The 19,979-nt window shown below is 37.0% G+C and overlaps 1 protein-coding gene across 4 annotated transcripts; it reads left to right on the top strand.

Annotated features, from left to right (window-relative positions):
• The first annotated feature begins 352 nt into the window (after positions 1-352).
• Positions 353-16,878, top strand: LOC136828411 (nucleoside diphosphate kinase 6-like). 4 transcript variants are annotated; one of them, XM_067086445.1, is made up of 5 exons: positions 353-534; positions 1,977-2,070; positions 2,624-2,766; positions 5,778-5,952; positions 6,087-7,647. In XM_067086445.1, exons 2-5 carry the CDS (start codon positions 1,993-1,995, stop codon positions 6,288-6,290), a joined length of 600 nt encoding a protein of 199 aa, XP_066942546.1. In that variant the 5' UTR covers positions 353-534; positions 1,977-1,992; the 3' UTR covers positions 6,291-7,647. The 4 variants fall into 4 exon arrangements, with proteins under 4 accessions (XP_066942546.1, XP_066942548.1, XP_066942545.1 ...); XM_067086447.1 differs by lacking the exons at positions 5,778-5,952; positions 6,087-7,647 and adding exons at positions 15,739-15,899; positions 16,683-16,878 and having other exon boundaries at positions 489-632; XM_067086444.1 differs by having other exon boundaries at positions 489-632.
• Positions 16,879-19,979: the final 3,101 nt, after the last annotated feature.

Below are 19,979 nucleotides of genomic sequence, written 5' to 3'. Positions count from 1 at the left end.
ACAGCGAATCCCGTGAGGTGCACTGCTGGCACTAACCCACTCCGGGGAGTTCAGCGGTAGAAGCTTTCAGTCTGAAATGACTCTCCTCGCTTTGTTTGCTGTTCTACGTTGAAATGCCTAGGCAAAATCTGAAAGCGCACGTATGATATAACAGAGGACCAGCAAAGTTAAAGTACCATAAAACAGCTTTAAGCGCCGAACCTCTGAGAAACATGTACAGAAGGTACTGTGGCTTAAAAGTTCTTTTGGAAAATCACATTCTGACAGACGTAAATTGTAATTTGAGTCTCTCCCTGCCTAAACAAAGATTCAAGAAAGCAGTACGTGGAATACGTGGTAATAATTGACAAACAAATGGTGCGACGACGTTGGAAAAGGCATTATTTTGTATATCTAATGGGAATAAAATTAATCTGAAGGAATACTATAGTACCGTATTACGTGCAAAAATGCATCAAGAAGGTGCCGTTACATAAGCTTCAGTCGCGATTACACTCGGTGTGACAGGAAGGATTGTAACGAGCCGATTTAAAGGTAAATCTGTACAACTACTACTACGACTATAAACAACATCATAACAATTCATAAGATAAAATTAATATTTTGACAATTACGAAAGGCGATTGCCTAAGGTGCGTATTAACAAGTGGGTGGACACTTGGCCAAATCAAAATTCAGGTCATCAGTGCCCTGTTGCATTTTGTATTTGTAAGACTTACGAAATTCAATATCAAGGAAGGGCCAGTTGATGGTAATGTCTTTATTCCCATAAGGAATATGAGGTAATAAGTTACGTAGACTCACCAGCCTATCAGTATTTTATTTTAAAGATTTCTTGTGTACAATAGGCTAACCTACAGCCAGCGAGTGAGTTAATAGCCTACTAGCCACAGCTGGTTTCAACCTGACGTAGCCTGGGTGTCAGAGTGTGGTTGGAGGACCAGACCAGTGGATGACCTGTCAGTTTTGGTTATTTTTCGGAAGACTCCAGCCACCTCCCACATTGATAAAATTTTTTTGGGTAAAATTCATAAAAAAATTCTTATCAATACATAACCTTCACAAATTTTTAATAACAAAGAAAAATAATCAAATTAAGACATAAGGTAAGACAATACCGGCCCCCCACCCCCCTCCAAAGCTAACTCGGCAAAATTGTAACCAATAAACACCCCTAGGTTACGTTAGGTTGGTATTTTTAGGTACTTTTAATGGCCTATCATTTCATAGCCATTTTTGCATGAAAAACCCAAAATGGTTTTTCATGAAAACTGGCCAGCTGGAGTCTTTCGAAAAATTACCAGTTAATGACCATATTATTATGCTCATTAAATTATTACATCCAGCCTAAATGATGGAGAATTGGCATAGGGTCATGTGCTAGGAGTGGTCAGCAAAAATGTCCTCAAATCAAATTGACTTTCCATATCCAGGCTAAGCAACTTCAACAAAGTACAGCAATGTAAAAAAAAAATGGTGCACATTTTAATATCAAGCAGAGCATACACTTAGGATAGTAGGCTGTTTCTTTTTGCTGTATTTTAAAATTAGGAATAAATGCTTCATAACTTTGTGTAGTCTAACGGAGGAAGGTTGTGTGTTCTCTGTGGAAAAATCTTTTACTGTAATCAGCACAGCATGCATATCACGCCAAGATTATAACTACAAACTTAATTAGCCTATCCTAAGATATATTACTGCTTACAGTTTTTGCCAAAAATTAGGTTTGGTCTAGTTTCTGCAAGAATGTTGTCTCTGATCTTGGCATCATCTTAAGATCAGAGAATAACTGTTATAGCCTGCTGTAGGCAGGAGTAATTTGACATACTGTAGTTGTACCAAATAATGTTTCATTACAGCAAAACAATAAGGAATTAACGTCACTAATTTACATGTCACAGGGTTCTTGATATAATTTAACTTTAGCACCGATCTTTAGTTGAAGGTAGTAAAAATTATATAATTTGCACTTTCAGGAACGTGAAATGAACAATGACTGTTAGAGGTCCCCTGCAACTTACCCTGGCTCTTTTTAAACCAGACATTACCAGAGTCCCGTATGTAGTCAAGGTTAGTACTTTTTGGTTATATGGAATATACTAGACTAAGTCCTATAGTTCATAAACATTTTGTTTCATGTTTTTCATATTTTACGTTTCAAATTAATAATCTCATATTATTGTAGATTTTTGTACAGCCAGATGCTGTACCTGACACAGTTGGGTGGCGCAACTGATATTTCATTAAAGTAACATAGTACAGTTGGTATCAAATGTACCCCATGAGAAAGTCTAATGTAATGTGTTATTAGATCATTGTATGTGAAATATCACTAAAGAGATACAAATTCTTTCAGTAAATTTTACAATACTATCATGGTGAACATTTAAGATGGTATAAACGATTCTGCAATCAACTACCTTTTATACTACAGTACATAATCAGTTCTTCCGTGCATTTGTTTTACTTACTTTGTGGCAGTCACCCAGCTTGCTATAGTACCTGTAGACATTTTGATGTGGAAGACATAACTGGGGAACTATAGCCTTCATCATGCATATTGTTTTACTTTGACAGAACTATTTCTCTGGAATTCATTCTTTATTTATACTTTCTTTTACAGGCCATACAACAAAAAATAATTGAAGAAGAGTTCTTTGTAGTAAGGCACAAGGAAGTTAGATTACTTAGAGATCAGACAGAGAAGTTTTATGCTGAACACTGTGGGAAGTTTTTCTATAACAGGCTTGTTACTTTCATGGCAAGGTAAGCTATTCTGTAATTGATGTATAGTATTCCTAGATACAGACCATATAAAAGCTCTCAGGGCCTCCCTTTCTTCACTTTTTTGTAGCTTCCTGTATTTATTATGATGAATGACAAAGCAGTCAGTGCTGATCATGGATGGTCACCAACAATTTTCTCATGTCTGACACATCTGAAATCCTCCTCATTCTAGACCTTATGTACTTGCTAAATGAGGCTTTCAAGCACCCTCAGCTTTCATGATGCCCAACTAATTCCTTGTGTTGTCACTCTGTGATAGACACCTCAAGAGTCACAAATATGTGAAACAGTTTTTCCCTTTCATATGGTTTCTCCTATATAGTTGTGTCTTACAGATGACCTTTTTCTTTTCATTGGCATAAAGCTAAATCCAGACAAGTACTGTTGATATTAACTATTTTTCTTAAAAAGTACACTACTACAGTATTTCAGACAATGCTCAATCAATCTTACTTGTCTATAATTCTCACACTGTAGCTCGTTCTTCTTCCTTTGCACTGTATATCATTATTCTCCTAATCTGTTCCAGCTCTTTCAGTCCTATCCTTTTAACAATTACTCTATCAGTAAATTGTGTGTAATTGGAATTTATTTACAGTGTACTTCATCATTGTATTCATAAATGCTTTTACATCTGCATTTCCCTCTGTAGGCTTAGGTGCGAAATGAATTCACTCCATTTCTTCTATCCTGTGCTCTTACTGCCTGAACTCTCGTGAGGTCTAGGTCTTCATCTGTCCTCTTGTTCTATGATTTCCTGAGCATTCTTGTAAATTTTTGTTGTACTACTGTACTTTCATATCATCTGCTTTTCTTACTCTCAACTCTTACTAACTTCTCTTGCCTTCTCATCACATGTCCAAACTGAGTCTTTGAGATCTCTGCCTTTTCCAGCCACAGGACACATCTTTCTGACATTTCCTAATTCAAATATGTTCTCTCTGCATGCATAGCCATAAATCATAGCATTCTGTAGTTATACCTCAAAATTTCCTCCATATTCTTTGCCAGTGCCCATGTATTTGTCCAGTGTAGTAAATGTGTACTGTAGTGTTAAGCCTATGGCATTAGGGTTATAATTCCCCGTCTTTCTTTCATATTCTTTCAAGTTCTCTATTAATTTTTAATGTATTGGATAATTGGCATTATATCTTTTTATGCATTATATTGGCATTGTATCTTTTTATGCACTGAAAATTTCATCCAAGTAAGTTATTCTCTCAAGAGGTTTTGTCAGTAATGAGTACTGAAGTATCATCAACATACTTAAACTATTAAACATTCTCTTGGTATAGATCTAGCTTGAGATGAAATACCACCATATCGTCAATTAATATCTTGTCAGTCAGAGTTTACTGTTTCTCTTCTTTAATAATGGTGAAAATATAGTCAACCATACTGCAGTATAGAACCTTCTAACAGTAACGCAGTCACAACAGGTGATTGATGGTTAATATAATGGTTGACCTGTTTTATGGTGAGAAATTACCTGCATTAAATATTTTTGTATTTTACCATTGCTTGAGTTTTCCAGTGAAATAGGAATACAGTATATTCCATTCTATATAAGAAAAACTGCTGCTTAAGTTTTATGCTTTTAGGGCGTTGTATGCTTGTGAGCAAACCAGTGCAGTAAGCCCTCCAAGATATACCCTAACAGAAGCAAAGAGATGGCATAAATTGGAAAAGGGTGTGTTGGGATGTGCTCAGTCCCCAGTTTGTGGTGGCTTACCACATTCCTTGTAATTTACTTAATATCTACCCTATATAAACACACAGTAAGTCAACAAAATTTGTAGGGTCCTTAGGACCATGAACAGTATTGCACTGTAGTATAAATACATATTTTTTACTTTAAACACTTAAAAATATTGCACATTAGCAACCAAAAATGTCTCAGAAGAGACAGTAATTATGATACCCTTACTTTTGGACCACAGTGATGAAGTATCAACATATACAACTGATTAACAAATTATGCATAGAACACTGTAAAGTATTAAACAGTTCAGTACTGTGCAGTAAATAAAAAAAAAAGCAGAATAAATGAAATAGCTAAATGTACTGTGCCTTTATGACCTGTAAGCTACTGACCACTTATGGTCATCCCCTAGTTGTTAGTGTACCCTTAACCTTTTCCATTATCTATTGCATACTATGTTCCTATTGCCTAGTGTGTTCTCACACTGCAAAAGTCACTATAATACATCAAGCAAAATGTCCAAAGTCAGGACAGTGGTTCTGTTAGACAAACATTCCAATAAGATGGCAAACAGTCATTGCTGTAACAAGCTACAGTACTGATTGTTGTAAACATTTGACAAGGTATCATCTCTTGTATGTGCACAATAATAAAGTCAGTATACATACTGAACTGCCTCCAGATCCATCCATGCAGTAATGTTACAGAACTGTATTTAGCACAAGCAGTTGTGAGCATGCAGCACTGGACTTCGTATGCACTAAGGTTGTATTGTTGAACATTATTTATCTTAGAGTGCTCCTAACCAAGAGTTACCCTAAGTTTGCGTTGTTGAACATCAGTTATCAGAGTGCTCCTAACCAAGTGTTTACACACTAAGTTTGCATTGTTGAGCATAACTATCACAGAGTGCTCCTAACCAAGTGCTTACGCACTAACTTTGCATTGTTGAGCATAACTTTCACAGAGTGCTCCTAACCAAGTGCTTCCACACTAAGTTTGCATTGTTGAGCAAAGCTATCATAGAGTGCGCCAAACCAAGAATCTTTGCTTCCGTCAAAGTGTCTATTATCCCAATAATGCCCACCCAGCATTATTTGGAATATACTGTTCAATATGAATGGTGTATCTGAGAGTTTACTGTATTAGTAGGCAGTGCAACACTGTATTTACTGTATGTAACCTGCTTCTCATCTTGACAAAGGCAAGCACACTAAATTATTGGCATCTTAGTGTAGATTATATTGGATTGCAAATATTTAATACAATACTTATAAAGGGAATATAGTTTCAGACATACCAACAGAGTCTGTCAAGTGTCTTCTTGTAAAGAATCCCTCTTTGATGATGATCCACATTCTACCTGTGTGAAACATGCCCCATGTACTAATAAAGGGCGCTTTAGCCCATGTGGTCAGTGCCTGCCTCTTCTAAGGTGTTGGAAGTCAACCAAAAATCATGAGGTAATCATTAAGACGCACTATTTCTTAGTTTTGCCCTTTACTTTACTCTATGAAGAATATGATTCTTGTGAATATACAATACTTGATTATAAAGAGAAAATATCTTAGGTAAAATGAATTATGTCTTTTTGCAGTCTTTTACAGTATTAGCAACTCGTTTGATTCTGATGAAGGACCTACGACCTGAGGGTTCAGTGTACCCTTTATGGAAAAATCCTTCAAGTAGGCTTCAGTGGGAATTCCCTGATGTACCACTTGACTGGACTCTGTTGGATATCCATGATTCTTCCTTTATTGATGGATTATTGAATGATGTGGAGTATATTGACCTCACTTGAGTAGAATGTTATTTTGAAACAGTCCAAGTATGAGTGGACATTATAGTGTTTAAAACCTTAGTCAAAGATATATTATAGTACTTTGTGGTACTTTTGGAAATCATTGATGTTTTATTCAGGTTCATCTTTTGTTACTTCTACGAAACTAGTCATTGGAGCTAATCATGGAAACACTTGATTGAAATACTCTAAAAAAAGATACTGGTCCTCAAACATACGGCAATTCTTTTTTATGCTTCTTAGAATCTTACAAAAAGTTGTGACAACTTCATAGAGAATACTTTGCAAAATAAATTTTGGTTTATGAATGTAAATGAAGTTCAATGAGTTTAGTGACTATTAGGAAATTTACAAGCTTGCTTATAGTACATTTATATTTTGTCTGGTACTCTGACAATAAATTTGTTTAAATGAAAGTGTATGAAAAGTGCAAAACCCCATTCACTCTTATATTAAGAGGCCCAATACTGTGATAATAATTCAATGCATAGAGTTCTTATCATGATCATGATTTAATATATTTTCCTGTGGGAAACTTGAAACTAAGTTTGTAAAATTTGGGTGTTATGGTGATGAAACTGTTTAACTGTGGAAAATTTCTGATGAACTGTATTTCTTTGTATAAATTAGGTACTATAATTTAACTATACAGATATTATACTAGTTGCTGTATTGCCGCTACTGTTGATTAAAGTGACATGGCTGTTTCCACAGTTCTTGTATATAGCCAAAGCTAGAGTAAAATTTCTTGTTATTTTATGGTAGTTTTAGTTTAGATGGTCCAAATATCTGCTACCAAAAATATAAGTGTATAGTATTTTGATATATTAAAGCTTATGAAAATTAGGTTGAGGATTCTTTTCAAATTTCTCCAGTGAATTTGTGCTTAATTTTATATATGTATTTGTATTTTCTTTGGAAATTGCATAATTTGTTGCCAGCACAAAAGTTTTTTTGAAGATAGCAATATATAACAGGTTTATTTAGGCTTTACTGGATGGCTTGAAGCTGTAGTGAGAATGAGAACACTGAAATGAGGTACGTCGATGTGATCTGGAGAATTTGAATGTTGTTAGTTAGGGTATTGTTAGAAACATGAAGAGTCCTGATTTTAAAGCTAAATCTTTTTATACTTAAAAATTAACTAAGTTTTTTATGTAGAATTTTTATTTATTTATTTTAATTACAATGAGCAATTTGAAAGTAGCAGTGTGAAACTGACGTACATTTTTTCAGTGCTTCACTTGCTAATTGTATGTCATAAAACATGGTTGCATGGTTTTTGTTTAAAATATATTTGTATGTTATTGCAGGTTAGGGGGGAATGGTTATTTTTTATTATAAATCATTGAAAAATTGCATTGTTTAATTTACCATACCAATAATGGAGCTTCAGTTCATATGTGTTTGCCAGTAATGTTATGGAAACCAGGATACAGTAATAGAGGCAAGACATATAAACAGGATGTCAGTAAGACTTTCAGAGTGAAATGAAATTTGAGTCAAGAGAAGTTAATAATTATGTATTAGGATTTGTCAAGGTTGTCAGTGAAGTGCTTCATGTATCATTGTAGCCATAAGTCACAAGTGCAAATCAGTTGTGGGCACTCAAACATATTTGCTGTAATTGCCTGTAAAAGAATACCAAGGAAGGAAAACATTCTTTCCAAAATCGTAAACAAACACTTAATGAATGCTGAATCAAGCTTTCACCTGGCATCCTTCTCAAAGAGTTACAGTTGAAGGTTTTTTGAGTGGAAAATTAAGCATGTCGATTTTGATAAAACAGAATTAGAAAAATAAATACCCTTACATATTTTTGACATGTTATATTGCTCATTGGTTTAATAGTAAATTTTGCACTTTTTTGTGCAACTACTGTACCTTCCACTTACTCTTGTAGGTTATTTATTTTTGACCTAAGCTAATTGGCTGCTGCCTGTCTACTGTATGTGTGTGTGTATACAGCTAGTTGGTAATGTTAAAGACAGCCTTTTCTCAATCTTATGACCAGGTGACTTCACAGACAGGATCTAGCATGATGATGAAAGAATATGTTGGTCCTCTAGGTAACGTGAAATACCAAGATGATATTGAAACTGCAATAAAAATTATTTTCCACTTGAACAACTTGCTCTGTGGCATCTGGACCTGGTAATAACTCCATTGACATAATCTCAGTTTCAACAACACTGAGGAATAACAATGTGGATATCACAGCTGTTGAGTTTCATTGTCTAACTCCTAGGGGTTCACAAAATGAATGGAGTCCCTTCAACAATAGGTGAAATCCAAGGGTCACAGTAAAATGCTGCTCCAGGGTTAAAGATCTCCTAGCACGGGATGAGTCACCTGGTCTGCAGAACAATGTTGTCCTAACACCCAAAGGCAAGTAGGTGAAAAGTAACAGCTTCTGAATAGTCCTGCCAAGAAGAAGCTGCTCTCATGGATTTGATGCCAGCACAGAAACCATTCACATTTTTCATATTAAGAGGTATGGGGATTTTTTATGTTCCAGTATAGAAGCATGGTAATTTGGAGGAACTTTAGGGTTTACTCTAATAGGATCAAAACTTGGTAGCATGACCAACTCTTCACTGTTAGGATACTAAGAGGCTTGGGTGCCTTTTAAGAAAAATGCATCAGTACTCCGTCAGTTAGTGCCCCATACCTTTGAGGTTAACTCGCTAATGATCCAAAATGACTCTGGGGACATCAAATAAAATAATATCCTGTCTATGAAAACCCCTGCTGTGGTCTTGTATGCCAGTGATAGTAACTTTGTCAGTGTCTTATTGTATAGGGCTAAGATCATTTAGTTTCATGCAACTCATTCCCCATGAGCCCTTATTCTTGTGGATTAACAGGCTATTGGGGTTCTGCTGGAATTAGGTTAACATCTCTTCCTCAATGGGTGATGACAAGGAATGCGTGTAGTGGCACTGTCCATCCCTGTCTGGCATCTTGAATGCTCTTGGACTGTATCTCCTAGTATAACATCAGTGTCAATTGGCTTTTGATTCTGACTGGGTAGAACTTCCATTGCTTTTCCATACAAAGACTTCTTTCCTCTCCTGAAGGGTCAGTCCTTAAAGTGTGACAATCACAATCTTGTCTAATCTCCTCCCTTCCCGACTCTTAAAGATAAAAGATATGACTATATGTCATCTGACGGTGGCCTAGTCTCTTGATGTGAACAAACCATGCACAAGGCTCTGGCAAATTGGCTGAAGAGTTGCAGTCCTTGAATATGTTTTCCTAGTTGCCTTGGTCCCAGAAACATTAAACACATAGCTACTGTAATCAGTACTTTTGTATAGAAATCACTACAGGCCATAAATACACCACAAAACAAAAAAACAAGGGGAAAGTTTCAAGACTAGCCAAGTCTAGTTAACAAGCATGAAATTCTTCACTGTCTAACAATACAAACTTATCATGATAGCAATGCAGGAGCCTGAGAAAATTCTGCTTAGACACATTACACCTCAATACATACACAAGGACATTACACCATAATACCTGCCCAAAAGACAACAACCAATAACTGTGGCATACTAAACTGGTACTCACCTCTCTCACATAAGTAACATTACTGCATTCATGAAATATTCTTCACTACCTGGCCAAGGAATTGAAAGACAATGGTAAGGGCAGCTGAGATATTATGAAGTTGCATATCCCATGAGCCAATCAGATGATTGTTACACTATATGATGAGGGCATAATGCTTTATTGTCATTTTCTGACAGCTGTATGTATCTGAATCTCACAACAGCATGCTGGACATCCCAGACTCAGCTGAAGATTAATGGAGCACCCAATATACAGGTTGGTACGGCAGTATAAATACTACAAGTTCAATGTAATTAATGCTTCATAAAGGGACCTGGACTCATAAAAACAGTTTTACTGAGCAATTCAGGTAAAATGAAATACATAATTATAGATCACTTTAACTATGACCAATTTACAACTTTTCTGATGATTTATACCTGTAACGGATTTTAAATCATCATCACATAGGCTTGTATGTAAAACCAAGCACTGGGGCACTTTCAGGCATTCCATGTTTTAGATAGTAAAAAGAAAGAGTTGGAGTGGTTAGACAAGATATAGAGTAATTCAAAAAACAAATATGATGAAGTACAGTACAAGGATCCTTCAGTGAAACTGGGAGAAAGCCCTCGCAGTTGCACTAAGTAGTAGTAATTAGAGATTTGACAACAAGATGGAAGATAGGATGCAAAAATGGCAGTAAAGTATGTGCCAACAGGATGATGCAACACCTTTTAGTAATGACGACTGTGTACCAAGTGAGGTGCACTGATGGAACTACCCCATACAAGAAAATTATTTTAAACCTGAATTGCATCAATCAAGAGCATGCACAGTAAACATGAGTATGTGCATAATTAACTATGGCTATTACCTATGGTTATTCCAGGCTGAATTGCGTCAATGAAGAGTTTGCACAGTAAACATAAGTATGTGCATAATTAACTATGGCTATTACCTATGGTTATTCTGTGGCGGTATTCACACCCACAAACAACACAACACGCAACACTCACCCTGATCTTCGGTTGCTGGAGATGGATAAGGTCCACGGTCGCCAATCACAGCACACACCCACGAAACAAAATTTCAAACAAACCCTCCACCAACAACGAACGAAAAAAAAAAGAGACACATGCACCATCAATATCGGTACCGGTATCCAAAACAAAAGCCAGACAAACTCCCCGTTCACTTTCAAGGTTGGACCTCAACTGCCCAAGACTTCCCCAAAAACCGAAAAACTCCCGACAGACCGACAGACAGAGAGACAGCCGTAAAACCAACTCCAACAACCGAACCACTCAACCACTCACAATGACAATTACACTCTCTCTCTCTCTCTCTCTCTCTCTCTCTCTCTCTCTCTCTCACAAAACGTTGGGAAATGCTAAATAAAAACAAATTTCTGATCCCTCTATATTTCTCCCCCCTTTTAGCATTTCCCAACCAACACCTTTCACACCTCTTTCAAATCGCCTTTACATAACACCCACGGATGCTCCCTAGCAGGTCCTCTAGATCGCGTTCGCGGGCACGCAATCATTCTCTCAGACTCGCTCTCTCTTCCAGCAAGATTCAGATTTACATTTTCTCCTCCATTCTCTCTCAGATTCACGCTATCTTCTTCACTATTACCACTCTCAATTTCATCCACAATCTCATCTATACCCTCTAACTCGTTCCCAAATACCTCCCCAATTCTTCAACTAACCCATCCCATTCGCTCATTGACCTTTCCAATTCTTGCAACGATTCATTCATGCTTTCAATCACTCGTCTATCACTGCTACGCTCTCTTACTCTTACACTTTCGCTCACCTCCAACCGTTCACTAACCCCTACACGTTCAGTCAACTCAGTTATATCAAACCCGCATATGCTATACGTTCTATCCATACCATCCCATTCATCCGTATTACACGCTTTATCACTCATTTCCACTTTGGCACTCACACCCCTATCACACAACTTACGACCATTCAGTTTACTTACGTTCTTCACTTTCTTACGTTTTTACCATACTCTATCAAAACAAATTGCTGATCCTCATGCAACAACCCCTCACGTACATGCATCACACGCACCGCTTGCATCCTGGAGGATCCACCCATTTGAACCCCCTTCACACTCAGTTTCCTGAATTCGCTGTCACAGTCACCCTCTTTCGTCTACACACACTTGATACATGCCCTTCCATTCCACATTCGTCACACTTCGCTCTCGGTTCTGAACACATTCTCGCATAATGCCCATTCTTACCACAGTTGCCACATATTACGTTCACTGGTACCCTACAACCATTAGCAATATGACCCACCTGTCCGCACCTGTAGCATTTAACCCCTATCTTTCGTACACTCCCTTACCAAATGTCCCGGTTGCCCACACCGAAACACGCTCCCAAAGCCCACCTACACTCATACTTTGTATGTCCTTCCTTTCCACATCTAAAACACTTCGCTCGACTTCCACTCATCGACCTTTCCCTTTGTACACTACTATCCCTAACCCGTCCAACCCGTTGTTCCCTTACAAACCCATCATTCGTCCTCCCTGGCACCTCCACATTACTTGCTCTTACACTCCTATCTATTACACTATCGGCCATTCTCATTGGGCCCCTCAACACTGCATCCCTAAAGCTTCCGAACTCTGGTACTCTCTCATCTACCCCAGCCCTTACACTTACACTTCTGCTCTCTTTTATAACCCTGTCAAGCTCATAATCTTCTACAATTTCCAAAATTTCTCCCCAAGTCAACCTTTCATTCGTCCATCTTTTCTTCTCCTTCCGCTTCAAGTTCACAAATTCTCTAACTCCATCTGGCACTGTCCCTAACAACTTCCGTACTAACTCCTTACATTCATCTATCCCATCATCCCCAAACTTCTTCCTTGCCAACGTCTCCAGCCGACAAGCATACAGTGACAAGGTTTCCCCAGCTTTCATTCTTGCCTCATCAAATTCATTCTTCCTCTTATACTTAACACTCGCTTTCATACGCCTCGCTTGCTCAACTAATCTAGCTTTCACCTTGTCATACTCAACATCTCCCACACTCATAATAACCCTATACATGTCAAGTAAAACCCAGTCAAATACTCTCCTAATTCTCGTGCCCATACTCTCTTACTTTCCCCATACTTATCCTGACAAAACCTTTCATACTCCCTAAAGAAATCATGCACATCCCTACTTCCATACTCATTATACTTTTCACACGGGTACCTCCCTCACATACATAGCCTTTCTCACTTCTTTCTCACTTTCACTCTCACTTTCGCTACTTTCGCTCTGTCCTTTCATACCCTCTTCCGAATACAGAGTCCACTTCTGCACTTACATTCATCTTACTCATTACACTCTTCTTCCCCCTCTTTTTATCCACTTTTATCCACTCACCTCCATCCACCTCACTATCACTACTGCCTTCACCCTCTCCCTTCTTTCCTGCCTTTCCACTTCCTTTCCCTTCTTACCAGTTTCCTTTCCCTTTCCCTTCTTCCCTTTTTCTTCCCTGACTTATCCTTACTTTCCCTCTGTTCCTTCCCTTGCTTTTCATTCCCTTTTCCTTACCCTGCCTCTCATTCCCTCGTTTCTTACTTCCTATTCCCATATCACTTTCATCACTCACGCTTCCATTCACTTCTTCCTCCTTTTCTTTCTCTCTTGCCCCTTCACACGTTCCAGAGAACCTGCCTCCAACAGCCCCTTCTCCAAAAACACCCTTGAACATACCTTTCACCATTTCTTCCACACCTTTCATCATTCCTCCAACTTTTTATCCATCCTCTCTTCCATTCTCTCTTCTGACTCTTTCATCTCCCCTTTCATTTCTTCTTTTGCACTTCTTAGTATTCCCTCCACCTCCTCCAACTGACTCCTCAATCTCTCATTCTCACCCCTCAACCACGTATTCTCCTCTCTCAACCTTACCAGTTCCTCTTCCATCCTTCTCTTCAGTCACACTACCAGCCACCAATCTCACTTGCAGCTGCAATACCAGCTGCCCCACGTTTGGCGCCAAATATTATGTGGCGGTATTCACACCCACAAACAACACAACACGCAACACTCACCTGATCTTCGGTTGCTGGAGATGGATAAGGTCCACGGTCGCCAATCACAGCACACACCCACGAAACAAAATTTCAAACAAACCCTCCACCAACAACGAACAAAAAAAGAGACACATGCACCATCAATATCGGTACCGGTATCCAAAACAAAAAGCCAGACAAACTCCCCGTTCACTTTCAAGGTTGGACCTCAACTGCCCAAGACTTCCCAAAAACCGAAAAACTCCCGACAGACCGACAGACAGAGAGACAGCCGTAAAACCAACTCCAACAACCGAACCACTCAACCACTCCACAATGACAATTCTCTCTCTCTCTCTCTCTCTCTCTCTCTCTCTCTCTCTCTCTCTCACAAAACGTTGGGAAATGCTAAATAAAAACAAATTTCTGATCCCTCTATAATTCCAGACTGTCTAACAGCGCAATAATGCTCTGATAATGTTATTCAAAAATTCTAAGTATACAACATGCAAGAATATCTCACAATTTGCACTCTTGGGTACTGTGGTTATCCCAGACTATTTAACAGTGCAATAAGGTTTTGATAATGTTGTTCAGAGATTCTAAGTATACAACATGCAAGAATATTTCACATTTTGCACTCTTGGGTAGCTGCAGAAACAGGCCTTGTAGTAATGTGCTTTAGCAGCTGTAACCTCTCTTGGAGTGAGGGCAAGGAACCACTGATGTAATTTGATATGTGCACTATTTCTCACTTCGTCATCATACTAAAATCACTCAGTTGAAACAGGGTTTCTCCTGGATCTGAACCAGATGCACATTTACTTTTTTACTTTCATTTTCAGAGGATGATGATGTCATTGGTAGAACACAGGAAGACCTCTTCTTTTCAGTTGAGTGCCCTGGCTGCAGAATCATTAATTCTTTAAAGATTTTCTTGTTCAGTTTTTGGTTCTACAGAAATTTTTTTAGTGGTTTTTTGTTGAATGACAAATCAATATTCTTGTTGCTAATATAACAATAAGTTATATTTGTAGTCTTCCAGATTTGTGATGTTATAAAAAAATTTTAATTCTTCTTGCTTTCAGTCCTCTCGACAGATTCTTCATCCATAGACTGTCAGGTTGGTGACAGTTTGGAACAAATAATGCAAATTCTTTCCCATACAGATGGTCTTTTTCTTTTGGCAGTTCTGTCATTCTACCCTTCATGAACATTATACGATCAACTACAAAAATGTAGTATCACTCCTGATATAAAAATAATGTCTGTCCAAAAACAGATATTGCACAAAAAAAGGAATATTAATTTAATTTGGAACTTTACAAGTAGGGTTCAAACATTCACAGCTACATGTAGATATGTATTTCCGTAATTATAACAGGAGGTTTTACATATTTTTCAAAGTCTCATCATACTTTTATTAGAAAATATGTTGTCACACTTTAACAGGAGACACATGTATTCATATATGACTGGCCATCTCTGGTTATATATTGGTGCCAGTTGAGTTTGTCATATAAGATTAAGAAATAGTTCCTTGAGTATATTGGCACAACAAGGTACCTTTTCATCACACTGGCTGTTAATAATTTTGACAAATACTAAAAATTCTGTGCTGCAGTATTCTTGTAAAAATTTAATAAATGTTGTAGAAAACATGGATTGTTAGTTAGGAAGGTCCATCATGCATTTTGGTTATGTCAGTGGGAGAAAATCGAAATAAAATAAGCTGAATTTGGTGTGATGTCTCAACTGACTCACTAACCATAAGTAGCAGTTATATAGTTGTCTCATTTTGAATATCGGTTTTATTCTATCAGTTTCTTATTTTTTTTTCTTATAGTGGTCCAACTCGAGCCCTTATACTTGCCCATGAAGATGCTATAAAGAGGTGGAGATTACTTATGGGCCCTACAAAGGTATTCAAGACAAAATATGAAGCACCAGATACAATAAGGGGTTTGTATGGGCTGACAGATACTCGTAATTCAACTCATGGATCAGGTAAGTTAAATGCTAATACAGCTTTTTACATTTTTTTCAAAATACTTTACTAATTTACTGTACAATAAAAACAGAGGTTAGACAACTATGTGGGTACAACCAAAGGGAATGGACAAAAAAAAGTAAAAGCCAGAAAGTAGTGCAATCATCTACTGCTGCCTTGGTCTGCCTGTTGGACTGCTATCTCCCCAGGCAAGGTTATGGTTTGCAAATACAAGTAAAATTTCTTTCACTAATACCAGCTAAAAATGAAAAGTAACAGCTACTCAAGTGATATTTGTGTATTTACAGGCTGCCCTAGAGTAAGAGCTCAAGCCAACACAAGGCTGGCTTAATCTAAATGAACAAATGGATGATATTTGTGGAAGTTTATTATTGGAAATGGAATGAAATGGTTGGTATTACAACTCTGCTTACTTGTGTGTCCATTGTGAAGGCAGAGATAATCGTAGATAAGCCAGGTTGTTCTTCCACAAGGGTAGCTCACTTACACTCTCCATAATCACTGCCACATCACCTTTTCAGAGGATAACTTTAATTTTGTGGAGTCACAGTCCAGATTATATGATCAAGAGACAAGTAAAATAGGATGGTTTATACTTGGCCTGTAATGATGTTGAACTCAGGGTGTTGATCTGCAGTAGTGTCTTCTGTTTCACAACAGTAATTCATATATTGTGGAATTATAGTCGCATTCTTCTAATGTGTTACTTTTCACGCTAGAACGAAGATCAATTTTACAGTAACATGACTCAGTAAAAATAATTATTCTCTCCTTTTCAGATGCCCCTGAAACTGCTGCTAAAGAAATAGGATTTTTCTTCCCCGAGTTCAGCATAGAAAAATGGTACCAAACAGAAGAGCCCAAGTTTAGGCAAGGTTTGGTACAATTAGACGAGGACAGTTTTATACACAAATTGTCATGAGTTATCATTGTACCCTGTACATATTACTATAATATACTGTAAATGTAAAATAACTGGAATTTCTCTGCATTTGAACCTGTCAACTTCCAAAGGAAAAGTAATTAGATCCAGACCCACACTGGAAGACTATTAATCTTGATAGATGGTAATAAAGGTCAGCCAAATAACAGAATAGGTCCCTCTGCCTAGGACAGACTTGGGTGGAATCTTATTGAGCACTTGGGATGCTCATTCTAGTGAGTTGTATTCCTCTACAACATTAATTTTTTGTCACTTTATTTTTGACATCTTTAATCATATTGTGTCCTTTATTCATGTCCTGTTTCAAGCCTGTTCATTCTTTCATAGTCACACTTGCTACCACTGCAACTGTGCTTCATTGTTTGACACAAACAAATAAATAATCTGCAGTTTTCCCGTTATAGTAAGTACTTATTGGGAATTATGATGCATGAGTACCTTTGCCAGCAACACATATCTCCTAATTAGAGTAGCCCTGGACTACCCTCTCTTACTCTTGAAGAATAATGTATACTGTATGTATGAAATTTCTCTACTTTTTCTGATGTTGCATACATATGCTCTTCTTACTCAGTGAGTACTGATGCCTCAGACTTTTCTTCCTCTCAAGCTAAAAAAGCTTGCATCTGTGGTACAAGCACAATTTCTAGCATTTTTTTAATTTTGCTGCCAGAATTTACCTAATGTAGCCAGTAGTGGTGGCAGGTGTGAAGATATCTATGAACATTATGAAAGCAGATGATGCCAGAACTCATTAAACTAATGATGTTACTCTTACCATAACACTAGACCTAGAGTGAAGTCAACTGCAGGTGTATAGAAGAATTAAGAGAATTGTTGATGTCCTTCAAGGATTAGCATTGAGCATTTGCTATTTATAAAAGTACTAAAAGAAGCTACAAAGGAGTACAGAAAAAAATTGGGAGCTCCTTTAAAACTGCTCCATTAGTAAAAAGAGTAAAGATTTACAATGGGTACAAAGGCCTGTTTTTATGCCTAACCCCATGGTAGAAAAGCAAATGTTTAAGATTATGATGGATGACATATTCTGATGCCATCCATCTTCACATTGATCCTCCCTTAATAGTACCTCTGTGATAAAGACATCAAGGTATTTAGAGGTGCATTCATTATTAATCATAAAGGACGAGTTTCACATAAGAAAAATTACTAGTTTGGAACGCAAACAAGAGTATCACTGAAACTGTACTATGAATACATTATTTAAAGATTTACAGAATCCATTTCAGTAGAACCACATATCCAGTGGTACCATTTTAGAATTAAATCTGTATGATTATGAGAAACGGAAGAAATTGTCTCAATAAAAATTTGTGCTTCAATACACAAATGGTGGTCGTACTTTGATACTGTACTATTTATCTACAAAGGAAATTGCAATCCTATACAAATCCATAATTATGACCATTTGTCAGTGGTATATTATACCAGTGTAATGCAAAATCATGAAAGCCAAAGTTTCTTGCAAAAGATATGTAAGGCCAAAACATGCAACCAACAAATCTATGGTGCAATGATCATAAATTTCCTTTAAAAATCAGAGCTCTCAGTAAATTTTTTTTTTTTTTTTTTAGTCCAACAAATCATTCAAAACATCATTCTTTATCTATGTTGCTAGCAGGACAACATACTGTGGCATACCTCAGTATTATTATTATTATTATTCAATAGATGAAACCTATTCATATGGAACAAGCCCACAGGGGCAACTAACTTGAAATTCAAGCTTCCAAAGAATATGGTGTTCATTAGGAAGAGGAGGAAGTAAAAGGGAATACAGAAAGAAGAGATCCCACTCATTAAAAAAGGGGAAAAAATTAATATATAGATAAATACATCAAATGTATTACAATGCAAGAAGAATAGTATTAGGGTAGTAATACATTGCTTGAACTTCTGAAGTACCAACTGCACGACTCCTCCGGGAGGCTGTTCCACAGTCCAACAGTGTGAGGAATAAAGGACCTCTGGAACTGATAAGTTCGACAGCGAGGCACATTTACTGCATATTGGTTATGCTGTTCAGTGAATCTGGTTGCTCTCAGCAGATAAATGGGATCAAGGATCAATTGTGAATGTGAAAGAACTCCGTTGAAATTCAACTTATGAAAATGTGACAAACAAGAGACCATCTGTCGATGGTCCAAGTCATAAATGCTACTTTTAGGAAACAGAAACCTACCACCATGAACCACTCTATCTAAAGGTGCGTCCAGACGATGCCTTTTTTCCATAAATAAGCGCATGCCTTTGGAATAAAATTGCATGCGTCAAGTTGAAAGAGGAATGGAAAACGCATGCCTTTTACTGTCCACACGTTGCCTTTTTTAGTTGCGCGATGTCGCTGGATCCACTTGTTTGCGCGGGAATTTGTGCCGCTTACATCATTATTAATAAGGCTAATAAAAAGAGACGAAAAAACAACAAAAAAGAATATGGATGAAGGAATATTATAAACAGAACAAAAACACCATTTTGCGTGAGTTACAGTGTGATGGCGATATTTTGTTCAGAATTTCACTAGAATGTCACTGGAGGACTTTACCATAATCCTGGAAAAATCAGACCCTAATCTCTAAAAAGAATACTGTCGTGAGAGAAGCTATTCCTGCTGAAATCAGATTAGCATAACACTACGTTATTTAGCAACGGGAGACTCGTAAGCCAGCTTAAGTTTCTTGTTTAAAGTATCCAAACAAAGCATATCGGACATTGTCTCGAAACTATGAGAAGTATAAATGAAGCATTAAATGATTACATAAAGGTATGTACTGATAAAAAAATATTCAAGTAATATTTATTTTAGAAGACATTATGAATTCACATGAATATGTTATAACAATATACAGTACTTTTCTTTATCAAAGAGACAACATGTATCATTAGACCTACTTGTAAATAATTGCATATAAAATAAATTAACAATATTCTTTCATCAAAAACTGTTCATTTATTAAAAAAATATAAATTCATTTAAATCACAAAGAACTCAAGAATAAAGTATAAGTAAAAGTTGTATGTAGGCTACTGATACAAATATCTAAGAAACATTTATTTAAGAAGGCAAGTTTTATGCACATGAATTTGTTATATTAAGATACTTTCCTTTATC

The sequence above is a fragment of the Macrobrachium rosenbergii genome, chromosome 42 (genome assembly GCF_040412425.1).
Source record: "Macrobrachium rosenbergii isolate ZJJX-2024 chromosome 42, ASM4041242v1, whole genome shotgun sequence".
Taxonomy (NCBI): Eukaryota; Metazoa; Arthropoda; class Malacostraca; order Decapoda; family Palaemonidae; genus Macrobrachium; species Macrobrachium rosenbergii.
The sequence above is the reverse complement of the archived record's forward strand: the minus strand, read 5'-3'. Positions and strand labels throughout refer to the sequence as shown.

What these genes read in the sequence shown, in the direction of transcription:
- LOC136828411 (XM_067086445.1), top strand. Translation starts at nt 1,993, where the DNA reads ATGACTGTTAGAGGTCCCCTGCAACTTACCCTGGCTCTTTTTAAACCA. An exon ending in CTTGTTACTTTCATGGCAAG is followed by an intron (nt 2,767 to 5,777) that starts GTAAGCTATTCT and finishes AAGGGAATATAG; the next exon opens with TTTCAGACATACCAACAGAG. An exon ending in AGTCAACCAAAAATCATGAG is followed by an intron (nt 5,953 to 6,086) that starts GTAATCATTAAG and finishes GTCTTTTTGCAG; the next exon opens with TCTTTTACAGTATTAGCAAC.